The 21,085-nt window shown below is 39.3% G+C and overlaps 2 protein-coding genes across 3 annotated transcripts in view; both read right to left on the minus strand.

The window, feature by feature from the left end:
• Nucleotides 1–5,346, minus strand: part of LOC137287373 (synaptotagmin-12-like) — a 43,579-nt gene extending 38,233 nt beyond the window's left edge. The window contains exon 1 of the mRNA XM_067819632.1: nt 5,136–5,346. The gene's annotated coding sequence lies outside the window, so the exon portion shown is untranslated. The remainder of the gene's footprint in view (nt 1–5,135) is intronic.
• An 11,111-nt stretch (nt 5,347–16,457) lies between these two features.
• Nucleotides 16,458–21,085, minus strand: part of LOC137288043 (synaptotagmin-6-like) — a 31,544-nt gene continuing 26,916 nt past the window's right edge. The window contains exon 7 of one of the 2 annotated variants that reach the window (XM_067820404.1): nt 16,458–21,005. In XM_067820404.1, the coding sequence (XP_067676505.1) occupies nt 20,701–21,005 (305 nt within the window). In that variant the 3' untranslated portion in view covers nt 16,458–20,700. The remainder of the gene's footprint in view (nt 21,006–21,085) is intronic. The other variant, XM_067820403.1, reaches the window with a different exon arrangement.

Here is a 21,085-nt window from a genome sequence, read left to right on the forward strand (position 1 = left end):
TGAAAGCTAGCAAATGTCTGGTCAGCCTAATTGTCAGGTTATAAATTCAGCAAACTTCAGAACTCTATGAACCGAAAACAGTTCTTGCGGAATACGCCCGAAAACGACCACGTGTTCTGCCGGAACCCGCAAATCTTGACAAACAAACTTATTTGTCAAAATCTGAAGGAGCTTTCCATCAATAAACTATAATGTGACGATGTTTTCACATGTTCTTTAAACACATTCTAGCTAACATTCAATCACAACGGTCGTTTTAGCATATCGATTGCCAGTTAACAACGTTTCACACTGTCAAGGAGAAAACCTTCTTGAAATCCTTGTTCAACTTTCCAGCCAGTGGGCACTGGGTAACAAGTTGGAAGTCCAAAACGGCTAATTACCTTTTCCTATATCTGTCATTTCTCCTAATTACACATTCACGACATGACGATCTAAAACTGTCTCTTGAAAGGTATTTCAAGCTTGGAATCCTTCCATGGAGTCTTAATCTGTCTAATGTGAGCACTCCATTGCCCAATATTCCTGCTAAAACAACGATTACTCCGACCGTTATAATGCCAAGCTTTAAGTTGAGCTCTGTGCTAGGGCGACCTGTCAAACCTGACGCGAGGAGCATACATGGACAGGGGTGGCTTATTCAAGATTTATACTCATCGATTTTAGCCTCACTGGCCAGTACAATCTTTAAGTTAATTTGCCTTGGTGCCTCTTGTGATGGATAGTGTTTGGCTTCTTCTCGGCTTGCGGTTACAATTTCCATCTTGGAGTTTGTCCGATGCAAAATGAAGAGGTTCTTGACAATGTGATGACAAAATGGGAAAATCGAATAGATTATAGTCATCTCCAATTGAAGTAGGTCGTGATGGATTGTTGCTAAAGGGGATTTTATAACAGATATTTCAAGTTTAGGGCCTGATTAATGTTTCGAGGTTTAGCAGCACCCTAACCATGATCAACACGGTGGTAAACGCTAATGACCTGCTAAGGGTAGGCGTGAAGATCAGTTGGTCTTCATCAAAGATTCGACTAACGAGATCGGGTGGTCAGACTTGCTGATTTGGCTCATGCATGTGATCGTATCACAGTGGCGTAGATTGATCTTATGGTGTCAATAAATCGATTGTCTGGTCGAGACTCGATTATTGATAGACCATCATTAAGCTGGAAAATTGCTAAATGTGGCGTTAGACAGCCAAACAAAACCTGCCATAATTCGGGCTTTCCAACCCTCTATCTCACGACCTGAAGATGAGATATGTGACTTGCGTGTGAAATTCAACAAAAAATCATGTTTACGGATTTTACAGAAAAAAAAAACATTTTCGGAAACACTACATTATATTTTGTAAACGTTATCATGTTAAATTTCCCATGGGCTTCTAAGAATATATGTTGGAGTTTGCAGCCACAGTCATACATTAGATTTGAATGTGTCCCAGCACATAGTCCTCCGGCGTGCCCCAAGGGTTTGCATGTACGCTGACAGTACGCTCACACCACCTCTTGCACGGAATCATGAATAACCAGTGGAGACATATATAACTACAGTTCGACTTGAGACAACACACAGAATATGAAATGGAACAGCGCTATGAGGTTCTATTAGGCGAGTCGACAGTATATATTCATGAATTGTATACTTAATCGACCAAAGACATCTTACGTTTGTTTAGAGAAATAACAGAAAACAGACAGAATTCCTAATATTGTCAGGTACTGTAACAGAAATCAATAGACCAAGCAGTGCAGTGTTAACTGGCACGTGCCCTGTCTAAATTGGTTACCGTTATCGCACAGGTAAGTGTTTTGTTGACGTACAATCACATTATGTTGGTTTACCATTGTTGTAGCTACTGTTTCATATGATAAGTTCTAACTGTCATGAAGAGAATAAATTAGGGTCATTCATGTCTGAATGTATCTGTTATTATTAAACATGGATCACTGAGATCTATTACATTCAGGTGAGTGATTTGGGCTGACTGTCTCGAGGAATAGAGCATCATTTGACGACCTGTAAGACAACGTGTGGTTGCAGACATTTACCAGAGCCATAATGTTGAGAAACAAATAAACAGTATCAACAAGAAGACCACGGTCAGCCGATCCTGCCACGACCATGAAACGTAAATCTACACACTAAAATGGTACAGGTAACAGGATGACAATTTTCCGCATATGTTAGGGGGGAAATACGACACAGACGCTTGGAATTCTTGAGCCTAACCGCTAACGTGATACAGGTGTCATAGAAAACTAAGTCCAAACATTATTACAGATTTTAAAAAGCCTCATGTTTAAAACGTTCATTTGTCAAGTAGGTTCCAAACTTAGGACAGTGAGTGAAGTCATTCCTGAAGGACGTAATGGGCCACCGAACTGTGATGAAAACAGCGTAAAACTACACTCATTTGCTGTAACTGTTCACGTGTTTTCACCCCTTGCCAAAGCGAGAATAACATTCAAAGCGAGGTAACATTCATATTTGGTCATACACAATTCCGTTTACCCTAAACGTAAGCAAACAAGGTAAATATTGTCTTTTCTTCATTAGTAGGGTGCCATGGAAACAGCATTTATTGAGATGACGATCAGTTTAAAAAACCTAAGATACACCGTAAGGGAAATATGCAATCAATGACTCCTGGGCTTTTAGCTCTTGGTGTTTTGGTGGAACGTGTAGAGCAGAACCTTGTCTTCAGGGGAGTCTAAACATCACACAGTCCGACGAAGTTGAAGGGTATATGTGTTATCAAGAATTATATCAATACTTAAAAGAATACATTATATTCACAGTTTCCACAGACAGTTCAGAAAACACTTTTTATTGACATATAGTCATTGGGGATATAACCAGGCTACTTGTCTACTGAGGGTATAGCGTTAAAGCTTGAGTTCACCTAAAATCTTCGAGCGAATATATATTCAGCATTTAGTACCATAAAAGAGCATAGCTTTGGCGATAAAATGCAGGGAAGTGTGATTCGATGCTTTATTAACCAGGAAAATTCATACAAACACGTCTAGGGAGATCTGAAGGAAGTAAAGAGTTAAAAAGGTTCAAATCATCATCTCTAAAGAACTATCGATGAAGTCATCCCCGGCCCTCATCCGACGTGAAACTAGTGGCAGATTCCGTGCAAGATGGCTTCCAAACAGAACATCCTTTATCCCACGACATTTACACATCGACGTCCGAATGATTTACTAGCACGGAGGATGAAGGCAGGGGAAATTTCCTTTGAAATGAGCAGGTTATGGATATTCGGGCCATTTTATCATCGTATGTTCGCACCAGGAAAATGAGAGAAAGCACGACACAAACATGGCGTGAGTTCGGTGCATTTGCTAGCTGAAGGACACTTGAGGGGCTTAAGTAACCATTTTGCTCCAACTCGCCATCTAGGGATGAAATGAGTTGTCCTCAAAATACTGGTATGTTTAATGTCTTGTGCTTCGCTTCCTAAATATGTACCTGAATGCCATACAATCTTTTGAAGAAATGGCAAAATATCAATAATTGGTTCATTAAACTGCTGATTTGGACCCTTTCTTATCATTCAGTGGAGGCAACTGAAAGATGAAAGACAGAATTTGTGCATCACCCATATAACGGGTCTTAATCTAAGCTGGTAAACCTGCAGACAAATGTCAGTGGTTGTTATTGGTGTAAGATCAAACTGCAGAAACCATCTGAACAAATTCTGCAAGATCAATGCCATCTCAACAAAAGCATACACAGGAACCATGCAAGACACAAAGAACACATGTTTATGCACAGAGCAGGGCTTACACCCAAGATGTAACTCGACAAGCAACCAAACAGCTCGGACAACGACAACAAATGCAGAAGGGTCTGTTTACATTACATGTTACACTAACCCAGTGCAGTTTAGTGTTCGTAATTCAAAAGGAGTGGTCATATGGTATTCAGAGAGAGAGGAAAACAAGCTTTCCTGTCGAATCTGCCTATTTGCATAAAGGGTCTGTAATAATAATTTAATACAACATCACACTATTTGGGACTCACAGACCTCCATAAAGGTGATATGGTACAGGATACTGCCCATAATATACATTCAGTGTTTATCGCCAATATGAGATCAATGACTGCTCTTCATCTCCCACATCAATACCACCATGGCGATATTGGAGTTTGATTTGAGTAACGATGTTGACACAAAGATCAATACTGATATATCAGGGACATTACCCTTATTTACAGAGTTCCTTTCAATGGTTTATTGACACAGTTATTGTAACAAAAGGATGCTTGCGACAAGTATGATGCTGTAAATCCTGGTAAAGACATATGTAGGTAAACGCCAGACCTACATTAACCTAGATTCGCTATACGTGTCAGTAGTCCTCGAGAGGTGATTGTTTCTTATTTGTTTTACCTGTGAACGCTTACAATTTCCAAGTGCTGTAATAAACTGACAGCATGAAAAGACTATGTTTATTCTGTATTTTGAATGTACAACACATAAACTTCTTTCCTAATTGACATTCAATTTAAATTCTTATATGATTTGGGAAGTGGGTAGGATTATGTTTCCGCCATCACTGAGACCAGGGACCAGCATGTAAGTACACCATGATAAGATTCTTAATATTCTCCCCTCAGACGCCACTAATGCATCGCGTCATGCAACACAGACGAAAAATACAGCCAATCAATCAACTCTGTTGATGCATTCACTGAGGCGAAAACCTGATGTTTGCCGCCTGAAGCAGTGAGGACGTCGAAAAAACAGATCAGATCTTTTATCAACAAGTTTTAAGATTGGGTATTCAGCCCTCGTTCTTTACAGCTGGTTGTAATTTAGTGACTTTGATTAATTACCTTTGACACAATTATGAAAGCCAGTCAACAAGAGGGTTTCCTTCATGTAAATGGTTCTTCAGGCGTTAAATAGATATCGCTTACCAGCTTTGTTGTCCTTGATATTGCAACACATATGATACAATATGTCACACTTGTCCCTGCCGGGCAGTTATTCCTCATTTATGAAGATCATTGCATTTTGACAGGTCATTTGCTTGATATCGAAATTCTAAAACCACCATGCATCATCAAAATCATGATTGTGAACAATGCTGCAGGAGTAGACGAGAATACTTGTACTTACCCTGGAAAGGTTCAATTGATCATGAGCCACAACCTGCCCGATCCAAGGCACTTGAGCTGTCCCCGCTATCCCTACTGTACAGTGTTATCTAGATGTCCATAAGGCCAACTATGGGTGAGCTAGACTAGTGACTGACACACAGGGAATGGCTTCTGTTCCATCGTTCTTCCCACCAGCGCTGTGGCCATCAGGGAATACGAAACACAAAAATCAATGAGATTAGAACAACACAGAGCTTGCTATGCTCGTGCAGGGGCGGGTGATTTATTCGTGTTAGTATTGCGCACAGTTCAACATCTTTTAATTTTCTATAAAGTGTGTATTGAAATTTTGCAGTGTTCAAACATTCCGGGCATCCTCATTGTGGGGCCTAAAGGATTTTGGGGGAAGGTCATCCACGTGTTGGAGGAGTTCGTGCTAGAAAATGCCCAGATGCGTTTAGTCGATATGTTCTTTTTTTGCAACTCTCGTTCTTCAGTGACTGTTTATGACTCATGAAGGAGTGTTCGTGTTTTTTCTCATCTATTGCTTGTTTGGTTGTTTGTTTTGTTTGTCTGCTGTAGCCTGACGCCGGACTAATAATAAAATGATTATTGATTTTGAACAAGACGATCCGATCGACATCAAGAATTGATAGACGTAACTGGGATATGATGACATAACATTAACCAGTCAAGAAGACCAACTGGCCATGTGAGTCGCCTCATACGTCAAATATGTAGTGTAGAAGCCGCATGTTAACCCAAATTTTCACGATTATGGAATGCTATCCCCTATAGTAAAAATATTAGACTAGTCATATCAATATGTACATCTTGTGTTTAATGTAAACAATCATGTGCCTAATCATCCACGTGTAATGTCCGCGCCAGCGACTGAAGGGATTGTTTAAATCCAACTCGGGTCTATGCAGGAAATAAAGGTTCCTTAAGTCCTCATGGTCCCTAGTATGGTGATCTACCTTCAGTTGTTAGCGATCTATGGCCTGTATTCATATTGTATCGTCCTTTATATAAACTGTTTTAGATTTCATTACCGTTTTAAAATATATATCTGTGACAGTCTAGTTAGTATAACTGTCCTTTGTCGACAGACCTTTTATATTGATAACCTCGATTTCATCTCTATATGGTTGTAAAATTGCCGATGCGATGTAACATTTTAACTCACTCACTCACTCACTCACTCACTCTCACTCACTGGAAGTGAAGAGATACAGAAAATAGAGACTCACTCCATGCTACATAATACACAAAAATGACCCATTGAGTGGAGGTGTGTCACAACAATATTCCTATAACTACGTAATCAGTTGCAGTTATTTGGCATTAAGTAATCCAATCAGTGACTGAAAGTATGAGCTTCAGGTAAGTCACTGAATATCCCCTCCAATCCCCCTGAGTCACCTGTCACGGCAAGCATGATATAATGGCGACCCGTTCATTACCGAAATATCCACAGACTAACTCGCGGATGCAAATAACACATTAACACAATCCTCAGGACGGCATTTTAAACAATGTCGTTATGATACACGCCATTGCATAGGGTAGAAAGACTTTCTTTGAAATGACGCCAGAGTTAACAATACTCCAGCTATATGACGGTGTGCAGTTTAAAGAATGCTTAACAAATGAAATCAAACCAGTGATTGATGTAAGGAGCCCCTTCCTATGGGTTGGGGTATGAAGACACTCAGTCTACTAAATTACCGAGCTGGGCCCTCCGAACCTAACCCGCATTCCTTACAGGGATCACTGTTCTAACCGATTTAGGAATATTAACGCAATATCAAGGTAGGGTACAGCTGAAATGGGATACTCACATTGTACCCATGTGGGAATCGAACTCAGGTCTTCAACGCGAGGAGCAGACACGTTAACCATTAGGCTAACCCTACCGTCCCTTAGGTGGTGAGAAATATTTTTAAGTTATTAAAGAAATGTAACTTACAACCCAATCAGTTGAAAGTGTGTTAAACGGCATGTTAAACTTCAACCAGTATTAATCAAAGCGAATGTGTGCCAAGGAGATAAAGAGCCTGCGGCTATGAGTAAAGAGATTTCCAGGCTCATTTGTTATGTTCTACATCTCACTCGAAAGCATTTGCTGAACGCACTTTCCGAAACGCACCCTGGAATATAATCAATATCCATTCAAACATGTTGCTATGGCGATATCAGTTTCACTTAGTGCCACCAAGCGGTCAGTTGAGAATTACCTCCCTTAGTATATCGACCCTCCGAACTCACTGCTTCCATTGTGTGTCGAGATTAAAGACATGTTTGCCTGCAATAACTGGGAACGCCTGGGTCCCCGACAGTCACTATGCTGCTGGCTATGTACAATAGCAAAGGCTCTGTAATTGATTTTAGCATGGTGGAACCTAATTCTGAAAAGACTGACTTTGATCAATGTCCTGCACTTACAACCAAAGGGCGAGCATTGCATTTTCATGGCCTCGTGATTGGGTAGTTCACAGTTCGAATCCCTATTTAGTCCTGGCTAGTAATTCTCGAAACATCTCTAACCTTACGACCTTCTTAAGCTTCTTGACATATTGGCTACGATGAAAGTTAATAATTCTTAGGGGTGCGAACGTTTCGAGAATATGGGCCCTGGTGAGCCACTGTCAGACAGTATGACACGCTGATTATGGGTATGCTTGCAGTAACATATCTGTGGAATGTATTTATTAATCTCTCGTAATTTTACAACTTAGTGACTTTCTGACAAAATCCCTTCCATGCCCCAAACTTTCTGACAAAATCCCTTCTTTGCCCCATACATACATACATACATACATACATACATACATACATACATACATACATACATACATACATACATACATACATACATACATACATGTATAGTGAGTGAGTTTAGGAGCAATCGAGTCTGGACCAGACAATCCAGTGATCTACAGCATGAGCATCGATCTGCGCAATTGGGAACCGATGACATGTGTCAATCAAGTCAGAGGTCCTGATCCTGTTAGTCGCCTCTTACGACAAACAATATGCATAGCCGCCTTTTATGGTGAGCACTAGTTGCTGAAGGCCTATTCTACCCCGGACCTTCAGAAATGTGTGTGTGCAGTTTTTGAAACAAATTATTTGCCAAGCAATACAAGGGTGTTTGCATATTCCGCTCACGACGATAGTTGTAATAAAGACATGCAAAAACAAGTCAAGTGTACACCTGAATATGCGCACAATTTATCGTATCGCCTCAGTTTGCCTCTGTCTGCAGTTGCATCAGACAAGGTTGTATCTTATGCTCGAACGGGACCTATATACCCTTTTTGATCCTGAACCAGAGACAGACGAGGAGTACACCTCTGTCAGTTCCAGTGACGCTTGTGTTACTGACCTTAAAAATACCGAATATCGCGCGGAGCGGCGGGGTAACAATTTCGTTAAAGCGTTCGCTCACTGTTCGATTCCATACATGGATGCAATCTGTGAAACTATTTCCGGTGTTCATCGCTGTGAAATTGCTGGAGTATTGCAAAAAGCGGGGTAAAACTAGACTCATTCACTCAACTGGTGTGTTCACTAAAGTGGTCTAGTGAATGGATGGAAAATCGCTGGTTCGACTCGATGAGTTATGTTGGATGTTGCTATCCAGACAGGAGTCGGAGAGGGACTGAGACGACATACAGGCCTGGTATGTGTATGAAGCGACTGATTTTGGTATGTCTCTGTCTGGTAGCAATACAAAAATGGGGTGTGTCCACATGCACGCGCTCGCGGACGAACACAAGCACACACCCAATCACGTACATACAATATTCTCAAGAACGACACTGAACAAGGGATAACCTACAACACTGTTAGTCTCTCTGACTGAACTTATGAGCCCCAAAACAAAAGAGAGATGAAAGAGTTACCTCCCTTGGTATAAGTAAACTAAAAGAGGACCATATATGTATTCACTGATACGCTCTGTCACCACAACACACATAAAACGAGGCGAGACTTATATCATGGCTGAAACAAAGTTCAAAACTCTCTTCATTACACGGCTGACACTGGAGACTGTGTTTATTGTCACACACTGTTTCATGCAGTCACATATTACAGTATTTCTCTCGCGTGATTTGCATGGCAGGTTTCAAAGAGCTGGCGGATGATTGATTGGACAACTGCTCTCGAAGACAAAGACACGTGAAGCTGAGGTAAAATATGTCAACATGCTCTACTGGAATTATTGAACTGACAGCATTTCTTTTTAGCTGTATCACCAGAGTTATATTATGCAACATATTAGCAAACGTTTCAAACAATTTTATTGGAGCCATACAGATGACATGTCTAACTCTAACGCAGTGGTGTCTGGGGCAGTTATCTTCACTGTACAGCATTATGCTGGTGGTTAGTTATCATGAACAATTGCCTTGTTTTGAATGTGGTTGTGAGGCCTGCCATCCGAGGACCGGGATACGATCACATCAGGCATCATCGTGAGTGAGTGAGTGAGTTTAGTGTTTTACGCCGCACTCAGCAGTGTTCCAATACGGTTGCGGTCTGTAAGTAATCGAGCCTGCATAATCACAGAGAACACATGCATGATTTACAGGGAATCAACCATAAACTATGCTATTAGAAGAGTAATCATCATGAAAACGATTTTGGCGATGTAATTATACAACTTGTTATCTCCCCACATGGAACTGAATCCATTCATATGTAAAACTGTCTGTAATTCTATTACAACACATACATCCAAGTGTCTGATCATCTTGTCGCGATCCTCGGCCTAGAACCGAGCGCTAAGATAGTCTTAAGAGCCATACATTAACATTAAGTTCCCACTGTCTTTATATTAGTCATAAGAGAGCTTCGAAAATCTAGGCCTTGCTGTAGACGATTAGTACCATGCATGTGCCAATTGTTGTCAGTCCAAATAAGGAAATCCTGGGACTGATTGTAGTCCTATTTACCTTCTTAAATAGCTCATTAGGAACTAGGTGACACACAACAGAACATCGACTTCTCGCGAGACTTCGTGAATGGATTGGTACCATTAAGTACAGGCGAGAATAATGGTTTGATTGTTCCTTGGTTTGGGTGTTGTTTTTAATGGATTAATGTAACTGAGAATGTATAATTACTTCAATTCTCAGCAAAATGAGATATATGTCACAGCATATGACTCAGCAGAAACAACAACTGGGTCTACATAATCACACTTTATAGCGTAGTTTCCTGTTAATGTTTGGCCTATCACTTTTATAATTTTCATTCCGTGTTGAAATGTCCAATAGTTATCCCTCTGTAACAACAGTACATTTACATGTTCTCGCTACTCATACACTCACCTAAAACTGTGCGTCACTTGGATTTCCCATCTTGCTGTTTGTAGATGTATATTACGATGCGAGTTTTTGCTTGTTTGAAATGGAAGCATATCCTTGAAGATACTTCAGAGCCATCGGGCTATAACAGAAACTTGAACTCCGTTGTGTATTAATGTGTTTTATGTTTGTTCCTGGTGTTTGCAGCCTTTACGTAAGAAGAATTCCAAGACATCTTTTCTGAAATATGCACAATCTCAACATATGGTTCCACTCTGGCACATCGACTTAGTGTTTCATTTGTTTCGGCGTGATTTCATGAAACAATGATTCAGCAGGCAGACCGATACTTCCATATAAATGTCGACTTGAGGCTCTATTGGCCGCTGAAGCCGCTCTATATTCAACGCATTTACGTCACAGCAAATGTCATCAGACTGCCTCCTTAGGTAAAACACAAGTATTCATGCATTTTGTTATTTTTGAAAGTACTCACTTTCTCTTGAAAACATTATAAGGGTTTGATTGGCTAACTAATCACGGTTTGTGTTCTCTAAAGTCTTATATGTAACAGCCAGCCAGCTCCTGATGACAGAAGAGCAGGCAGATTGCGTTGTTGGTATTTTTTCTCTGAGATGATGATTAAACAAGCAGTCTGTTGTGTTATTGATGACGTATACAATGATGAAAGTATTTTATTGTGACTGTTCGCTTACATCGTTGTTTACGAACACAGAAGACCGCACTCAGACTGACAATACGTATATATAATAAGGTGGTGATGGCATTGTGTAAGTACCATTCAACTGTTTCATACTTCAACTTTCCATCATAACACACCATGAAAGCGCCAAGCCTCAAAGACTCTGTTTCTAACATTGAACTGTATGACTTTTTTTAGTTTTATTCGCATATTTTCTCAGAGTGCAGACCACATGTCACATGTATATATATGCATGCATGCGTGTGTGTGTGCGTGCGTGTGTGCGTGCGTGTGTGTGTGTGTGCGTGTGTGTGTGCGTGTGTGTGTGTGTTATCTGGATATACTCTAATGCCTCAAAGACTGACCCACTCTATCGACAGTTTACACACAGATAATCTGAAATACTGAAAATACGCCTTAGACTTACTTCCTCCTCGTCGTTTATGTTCTGATGTCCTATCATAAATTATTCTCTATAGTTCACCACCTCTAAACACATTTTGAAGTCATTATATTAATATCCGCCTCTATGATGAAGTGGCTGAAGCGTCTTCCCGGAAAACGATGGAAACAAACCTTGTATTCGACATACAGTGATTATTTCAACGGTTGATTGAGTGCGCACCATTTTCTCATTATTCCAAACTAGCACTCGCTGCACACCCACCTCACCACATAAATTCAGTAATCGTGAATCCCATCACTGAATCATATTAACACATCTTGATTTCTGTACGAAAATGATGCTTTGATTTGCGTCAGTGTGTTTTGACTTCAGGAACAATGTTTAAAACCGACTGTAAGAGCGACCCGTGGGTGATTGTTAACCGAGACGTTGCCAAAGGTGATAATGATATCAGAGCGCTGCTCCTGCGATACACAGGAGCAACACTAGGTACATATACCTGTTCCGTGGTTGCTAGGTGATGCTTGTAGTTATCACCTAATGTTGTATTTGCCCACAACACACAGAATGGTAGGCTCAACAATAGTGTATTGTGGTCTTTTGATGAGAAACACGATAAGGGTTATTGTTATTAAGAATAACACTGAGAAAGAACATTGAGTAACTGTGGTCGTTTATTGGTCATGAGTGTTATACGCGGCCCTCCAAAGAACATACCCCTGCAAAGAAACTGCCCAATAATACCTCCATTATATGACTCGTCTTGTCTTCCTGTGTCGACACAATTTGATGGCATAAATTCATCTGCCTGTTAGCTGTACAAGACAATACCAATAAATTCAGCGAGCTGGCAGGGAGGTGGACTGATGTTTAATAATTGATATAAACTCGCCCGCTTGTCTTTATATGTCATAGATATCAATCAGTCAAAACAATAACATGTTGAATATCGTTAAAACTAATCTGAATGAATTACTGAACGTCAGTAACGACCCCGGGTGTCCGCTATCATGGTTAGCATGCTTTGTGTTACCGGCGGCAGAGACCCATTCACAATTTGAATATATAGTTAACATTAATCTGTATTGGTTGCCTGACGCCGAACAGCAGTACTCCTGCTATGCGAGAGTCACTGATAATCAAACCACACAATCAGGTGATAGAGAACGTAAGGCACTTCTATGAGATTTCTCTATGTCCATTTTCACCTCTGAGTTTTAGGAAAATGAATCTGAATGTCTTAGCAGAATTTCTACAAGGGAAGTGGTCCAAGACGTGTAGCTAAAACTTCAAACACTCTGATGATCTAGTATGGTTAATTAACGGACAAATTGTCTCAGCTTCCCCACCAGTTTTATTAAGAAATATTGGATATCACAGATATTCCCATTCTCTTAACAAGTCTGTAAGGCACGGGAGAGTACTTTCCATCCCTACTCATTCAACAACTGGCGAGGTATTATCAAAGAAATACATCAAAGGATATGCGACTCTTCACCACTTAAGGGTTGATTTTATTTTGTTTGTTGTTTAACGCCGCACTTATAATTAGCACTAGTCAAGGACGGGACGGTCACAATTCAGTGATCAATACCATGAGCACTGTTACCATTTAAAACAATAAACGTCTTATAGTATGCATCAATACGACATTAAACAATGTTGACGTATCGGTGACTATCAACATTTTACGTCACTAGTGCAATTGCTGTATTACCCTTTTCACATGTGAGCAGGATTCGCTCACCTTTCTCCACCACCTGTTATCATCACATAGTGATTCATAAACTCTCCTTTTTCAAATAAAAATAAATATAGAGCAAATCTGTTCTTTCTATTAACTTTTCAATTACCTGCTGGTCTTCAGTCATCAGTCAGTGAATTTGGGTTGGTCTAGTCCTCCAACATCTGAGACGCCAGTTGCACTCTGCTAATGAGAGGATGTAAATGAGCCAACAGTGCTGAGGCTTCTTGTGGCCTGCACACCGTTGTGACGGAGAAGGTGAATACTGACATGTCACCTTCATTGTACAGATGGGGTTACCTGACACTCCGATCCAGCGGAGAACAGGAAGTCGGGTTATTAAATGCGGATATTTTTAGAGTCGTTAACTGAATTCCGTCGGGGTCTTGCAGAACTAATGATTCACACTGAAGCTTTTGTTACAGACTTTCAAAGGAAAGGTTGACATTTTTCTTTTGGATTGTTTCCAACTCATTTCCATAATGGTACAGCATATTGTTTGCTAATTTAAAAAGAAAGCCTCTGGGAAGTGAAATAGGAAGAACGAAATACTATACAAAATGAATAATTGGTTACATCTTGACACAAGTTGATGGGTTATGTACATATACTTGGTGATAATATAGAAATAATTACATCTGACCTGTTACGGAACACTCCCCATGAAGGAACAGATAATCAGTTTAACTTTCATATGTATTTTGTGTATTATATAGAAAAGATAATATTCAACTTCACCTGTGAATACTAGATTAGTACAACATATTTGTTGCATGTATATCACAATGTTCGTCACCATTAAGTCCCTTAAAGGGATTTCACTCCGCGTCATGAGCAGATAGCATACAGAGGCTGTGAATGTGACACTTACGTACTGTGTGAATACCTCGATAACGATGTCACACCTGTTATCTCACAACGTGTCACGCATTTAACATACAGTTTCACACACTAATATTCTTTATGAAGATCAATGACACGTGCTAACGAAATACCGGTGCACCGATAATACAATACAGAATACTCTCCCAACAAGAAACATACCGTAAACAAATCAGTTGCAGGTTTGCATGATGTAATCAGATGAAAAGATACATAGAATTTAAACAAATTATGGAGTATGATTCCTTCTTCAATTACTGCCAGGACACTGAAAGGTTAATACGTACATGTAAGAACTACAATAGAAACGTGATAGCCAACACTGAAGCCAGCATCATACAGACGTTGATTGGTAACACCAGTGAACTGTTTGAAGCCAGGAGTTGTACTAACACTGACTGGTAATAAGCACTGATTGTAATGGAAAAGTGGAGGTGGCTGGTATTTAGTTTAAGGTGAGACTTTCATTTTAAATTCATTACTTATACTTACTGAAATGTCATTAAACCGGTTTTGATAAATAGCTTGCTCTGTACACTATATTAGAAGTTTGATCAAGCTGTGAGGCCGCCCACTATATTATTACCTATATTGATAATAAGAATGATATAGATGCCTTGTCGACTAGTGGCAGGGGATATTGCCTGTGGAATGTGACTGACTAGTGGTTAATTAAGGACTGTAAGACGTCTGTGAGCTATGCTTACTGCTTCAGTCCATAACACGTGCAAATAATAGGAGGGTGGCTATATTGCTCTGTTGCAGATCTTATATGAATTGAGAAGTAGATACAATCGACAAAGCCCTTTCAAAAATCATATAGAATAGCTGCTAAAATAAGAGTCCATTATGCTTTTTTCACATATGAATTTATGAATGTCATATACCAGTGCCCCTATTCTCGAAACGGTCGTATCCCGAAGAATTCTTAACTTTGATCGTCACTAATGTGTTAAGAATGGGCTTAACAGCCTCAGCAGTTGCACCAATCACAAACACAAGCAGTGCCAGGTAAATCAATCAACGGTTAAAAATCGAAATTAGGGAACACTTTTTGGGTGACTACAAATAGGGAATTGTTTTGGACATTTTTGTTACCGGTGCATCTTGGTTGGTGAGGTCTTCGGTATGTCTACCAATAGTCCAGGTAGTGCTTAATCATTTAGTTACGCCAAAGAGAGCAACAATTCTTCAACATGCAGCTCTTCTTTGAAATGAACCACCTACATGACACATATTTTCATCTGATTCAAAAGACTTAATTCAGAAAAACAAAGTCTGATTTTGAGGCTTATCTTGATGACATCCTTTGAGATTTGTTGGGGGGTTTTTTCACAAGAGATATGTGCCTAATCTCGAAATATATGTTCTTTAATGAATTCTTTGCAAATATGTTTACGCCGTCATTCTTGTAAAAGTCAAACTTGTACGCAAGTGTAAATAACAAATATAGGACAAAGCTATAACTCCTCTTGAAAATATTCAACTTTCTAATATTTGTAAGATAATATTAACATCATAGGTTCACAGCAGTGCCTGTCCATACGTCGAGAAAGAATATGCATTAGCAAAATGCTTTTGTGCATCACGTTTGTCAGTTCCGATAATGCTCCATATCCTAATCGTGATCAGTCACCTTAGGCTGGGAGGGTCTCAACACAAACGTTGGAAGAATATCAAAATAAGTATCAACTAATGAGCAAATGTTCCGCATAGCATGGGACTCCTGTGTTTAACAAACTGTTTCCGTAACAATCTTAGACCCTGTATAGGTTGTGTTAAGGTCACAGCTTCTGAATCTCACGATGTACACAGTTGTCGGCGCGGGGATCACAGAAACTGATATAATCAGTGATAATCCATTAGTTGATGAGATATCCACCAGCATTGTGAAAATCTTCAAAAAACACAAAGAACAACAAAGTACCTCTGACTGCTTCTGACAACGCCAAGTAATCAATTTTTGGCGCTTGACATGGATTACATCGTTGTCATAGATACCGACTGCATAGACAGAACGTAAATACAACCGGGTGAATTGGCGGCATCTGAGCATACATTTTGCTTATCAATGTCTTTTGTTGAAATGGTATCGTACACTGTCGTACATAGACAGACAGACAGACAAATAGACAGACAGACAGACAAATAGACAGACAGACATACAGATAGATAGATAGATAGATAGATAGATAGATAGATAGATAGATAGATAGATAGATAGATAGGTAGATAGAAGCATCCGTTAAGGCTATATCCACGCAAGTAAACAGATAGCACAAACCTATATTTCATAGTCGTGTTTATTTGATCCAAATATACGTACTGACAGACTGGCAAAAGCAATGTAAATAAAGATTGAAACATACAGATTGTCACCAAAATATACACGATCGCTTTCATGGGTTTACATAAAAATATAATTTCATATATTTACAACTGGCACAACAGGATTTACGGATCATTGTGGAGAAGATTCAATGTTCAAGACAAACGACGTTTGGCGGCATGAAAAGTAGACTCTTGTTCGACAGTAGGTACCTCAATGCTGTTTCTTACGTATATACACACAATGCTCTTGAATAACACTCACATTAATATCCATGTCGACGTGAATAACAATAACAATAGACGACTTACAATGAAGGGGCGATTGTGTAAACATAATCAATATTGAAACACTTTGATATTAATTGATCATGACACAGTTGCTAGAATATCCATCAAGTCTCGCCACAGCATCACTGAAATAATTATGTGTTATTAATAGAACATCATAAATATTTTGAAGTAAATGAATTTCATGGAAAGCTGAAATTGCATTAGGTTAATACGTCTGGCAGACAAATGTAACTGTGATTAACTACCAAAAGTAGACATTGATTTATTTATTCCAGATAATTGGGAATCAATTGCATTTAAAGATCGAACAGCCATCGGCTGATGTAGAAGACCTTAGATTCCCCTAAAGCACGTTGAGTTTAGCGTGGCCACCAGTATAGACGTTTTTCCACTGACACTGGTATTTTCACGTTGAAATAGACACTGTAATTATGATTTTGTAATGAAACATGTTATTCACGTATTAAATTTAATTCCCACATTAGTTCTCAGTGTACAGTTTCAAATGGGTCAACGAAGCAAACTTGGCAAATCATTTATACCTTGCGTTATAGTTATCGTTGCGCTGAGTTCATCAGTAGATTAATATGGCCAGTTGGAATCGCTATGGAATCCTTTTCGCAAAAGGTGGGACATGGTGCCCAGCGAGTGGGCAATCAACATTATGTATGGAATACCAATGCCAGATGCATCTACGTAGACGCTGACAGGATGTGGGGGTGGGGGATATCGATTTCGTGACTTGCGTCACCAACGATGCATTCATCAGTCAGTGAGGATCAAAGGAAGTATAAATATACTACTGCATTGGAGATCCATATTTAAAGGCGTTGACACCGTCTGATGAGATAAATATTTACATTGCCCATACCCAAGTCGATTTCCTTGACGAAATGGAGTAAACTTGGTCCGATTGGAAGTGGAATGTAGCCTCAGAATTCACTGTGAAAACATACGTTGACATTCATATTTCATTAGATCAATATGAAAATATAACTTCAGATAACACCTGAATACCTAGTGATACAACTGGACCTTTTCTATTCAGATGAGGCCATAACATTGTGATAGGTTCTTTACCAGATGTGACCGTATTGAAGAGGCTATATTCACCACAACCACACCACATATATTATTTTGATTGATTTTACGATTTCAGATTATAACTCATATGCCTATTTAAGAATGCATTACTCAAACTGGGAACTATTTTCAACCATAAGCATTTATCCAGATACTAGTGTCCATTCGAACCTTAAGATATTTTCATTTAAGAAACAAGTCGGAATATAAACGAACAAATAACCGAATAGGTTGTGCATTACCCATAGGACATTTTATGTTGGAAACGATGCATGTAAGAACATCAAAATAACACAACCTTAAGTTTTATGTATGTATGTATGTATGTATGTATGTATGTATGTATGTATTATGTATGTATGTATGTATGTATGTATGTATGTATGTATGTATGTATGTATGTATGTATGTATGTATGTATGTATGTATGTACTTGGGGTGGGGCATATGCACAGACTTCAGCTTTTATAAGACTTATACCTATTGCTTGCTTAAAATCGACTTAAACAACTTCTAAACAGAGAACACGTTATTTATGGATTGTCAACGTTTGCTCCGTACATCGAAAACTGTCGCACACGGTATTGTCGGTGTTTGCCAAACTGGGTTCATTTATAAGCTGTGTGTAGGTTATTGTAGGACTTACAATAATGATCACCCGTTGCAATAACGCATTTGAGCATTTTAATTTTAACTGGCAATATAGAGGTAAACATGCTGGTGCTAGAGTAAACATGTTACAGACATACAGTGTTGATTCACAAATACAATGTATATTATAGCTGGTGTTGGTGTGCCACAGCATTCAGATAATACACACTTAAGGCATTAAGATGAAAGAATATAGGGTATGGAGACAGATTATTTAAAGGCAAATATATATTTGTACAAATATTTTAAAGGTGTCAAACCATCCATGAAGTGCAGAATTATGTACAAAGACATTTCCTGAAAAGGAGTTCTGTATGCATGTCTGTATAATAACGCACGCAGAACTCACGTGCTCTATATTTTTAGCCACACTTAAGAACGACCGTTTCCAGATTGAGCATCCCAGCGCAGCACTTAAGTTTCATGGTTTTGGCTTACAGCGGGACTGAAATACCAGAACAATGAAACCCTACTTGGCCGCTTGACCAACAGGCCTTGCTGTCAAGATTGGAAGTCCCACTAATGAAGCCAGACAATGCCCGAAAGTCGGTGATGAGCTGAGGTCGGTCACCGAGGTCAGCCTATTCCAGTTCTAGACACTTGTGTAGAGTGTCTTACTGTAACAAATTCTATCCTGGAATGTAGTGTTTCAACAGACACTAAATTAGAGTTATTGGGGGATATTTGAATATTAGATAGGAATGTCATACATTAACTATATACAGCTAGTTCTTTAATTAGAAATACTAAAAGGAGTTGCAGAATGTTGGGATAACATTGAAAATGTTAACAAATTGAAAATGTTGGAAAATTATGGAAAGATATAAAAAAATATAAATTCTATTATAATCTTTTCTTTAACAGTCGTTCTGCATTCAGACAAGTGTTATTGTTTCGTACAACACAACCTCTGAACATCTGCATATGTACATGCTCGCGACATTAAAAATTGGAAATATATCACGTGGCAGCAAGGAAGCATTACTGACAACTTACAAGTGACTTACCCACAAGTCTGTGACAATACCAAAACACATAAATACACTTAAAACGTCTATATATATATATATACTTTTTTTTATATCACACCACGCAGCTGCATGTAAATGCAACTAAACTGCTTCACTGGCATGGAAGTAAAATATGATCCCCAGTCAAATAGAATATAATTTTGCTGTTTAAAAATTTGAGATAATACATCGGGCAAACCATACATGCAACTTTTCTAAAATATCCATTGTTTTCTTGTATCCTGATTCATTCCGTGATGATAGATTCACTGCAGCTTTGTCTGATACTGTTTTCCTGAACGAATATAAAATGAGAACATTGTTGATTTTGTCGATATGTGTCTTTGATATGACAGGTTGTAAGTGATTACAATTCATTTAGACACTGTAAAAACAATACAGTTAGGAATCCGCAAAGTGCATTGTTTCTGACTGGAGAACGGACATAATCAAACACACATCTTTATCAATATGCCACATGTACACTGCTTCCAGTAGTTTTACATGAAACATGACATCTCACGAGGTCGACAAATAGTACATATATTCATCTGTATCAATAACGCAATATCGTCAGCTCACACAAGAGTCAACCAGGGGCCTGACATTGCTTATCCAAAGTGTGTGGAGGGACAAATTCATCGCCCTTAGCACATGTAAGGCATTTTAAGAATACAAATCTATCTATGTTTCCGATGGTTTTCCTACCTTTCATTCTAAGTGTCACAACAAGGTGGATCATATTGTCTCGTCTCAGTTACTGTAGTATAAACTTCATAATAATCACTCTACCATAGTAGATACTGACTGATGAGCACGTGCAGTAATACCTCTCATTGGTAACTATAGTTTGTTTCTGAACAGGTCATTGTTTTTGTTCAAACCGTTCCTAATGTTTAGCACCTGTGTCCACGGGCACCAAGTCACAGTTACTGAGGAGAGTAAGGTCGTGGTACAAACTGTCCTGGAAGAGAATTGGTTTCGGTCATATGGTCAGTGTAAATACAACACAAACCATTTCCCGTTTTTGTAGTTGGTTTTGTAGGTATTATTCATATCGTATCAGTTACCTTAGCTGGAAGCATGAATCGCACACTCTTTGGAGTCAGTGGAACTCAGTGTTAACAATGAACAACGGTGCGAACTCGTATTTACTTGGTAGCTACTTCCTAAGGTTATGCCACATGGCATTTGACTTTCTCTGATTGTGTAGCATTTCATTCCAGTGATTGCCTTCTTTCCCCGGCCTTTCTGGGCCCAGCATACACCGGCCAATGATTTCACCGTGTCCGATCAGATCATGGTCCATAACACAGCACTCCAGGCCCACCTTTGGTAGCACGTCCGCCGGAACATTGAACGTCAAGGCCTCGTTCCAAACTGGATTTGTAGAACCACGTATAACAGAAGTCTTCTTTCTCTTGATCTTCTTTCCTTCCACAAGGAGGGTCAACCGGACATAAGGATCTGGAAGAGATTTGAGCCAACTGTTTATCGAGGCTTCTCTGATACATGCACAGTGGAAGCTGTCAAAACCGGCAACTGAC

This window comes from Haliotis asinina, chromosome 6 (assembly GCF_037392515.1).
Source record: "Haliotis asinina isolate JCU_RB_2024 chromosome 6, JCU_Hal_asi_v2, whole genome shotgun sequence".
In the NCBI taxonomy this organism is placed as follows: Eukaryota; Metazoa; Mollusca; class Gastropoda; order Lepetellida; family Haliotidae; genus Haliotis; species Haliotis asinina.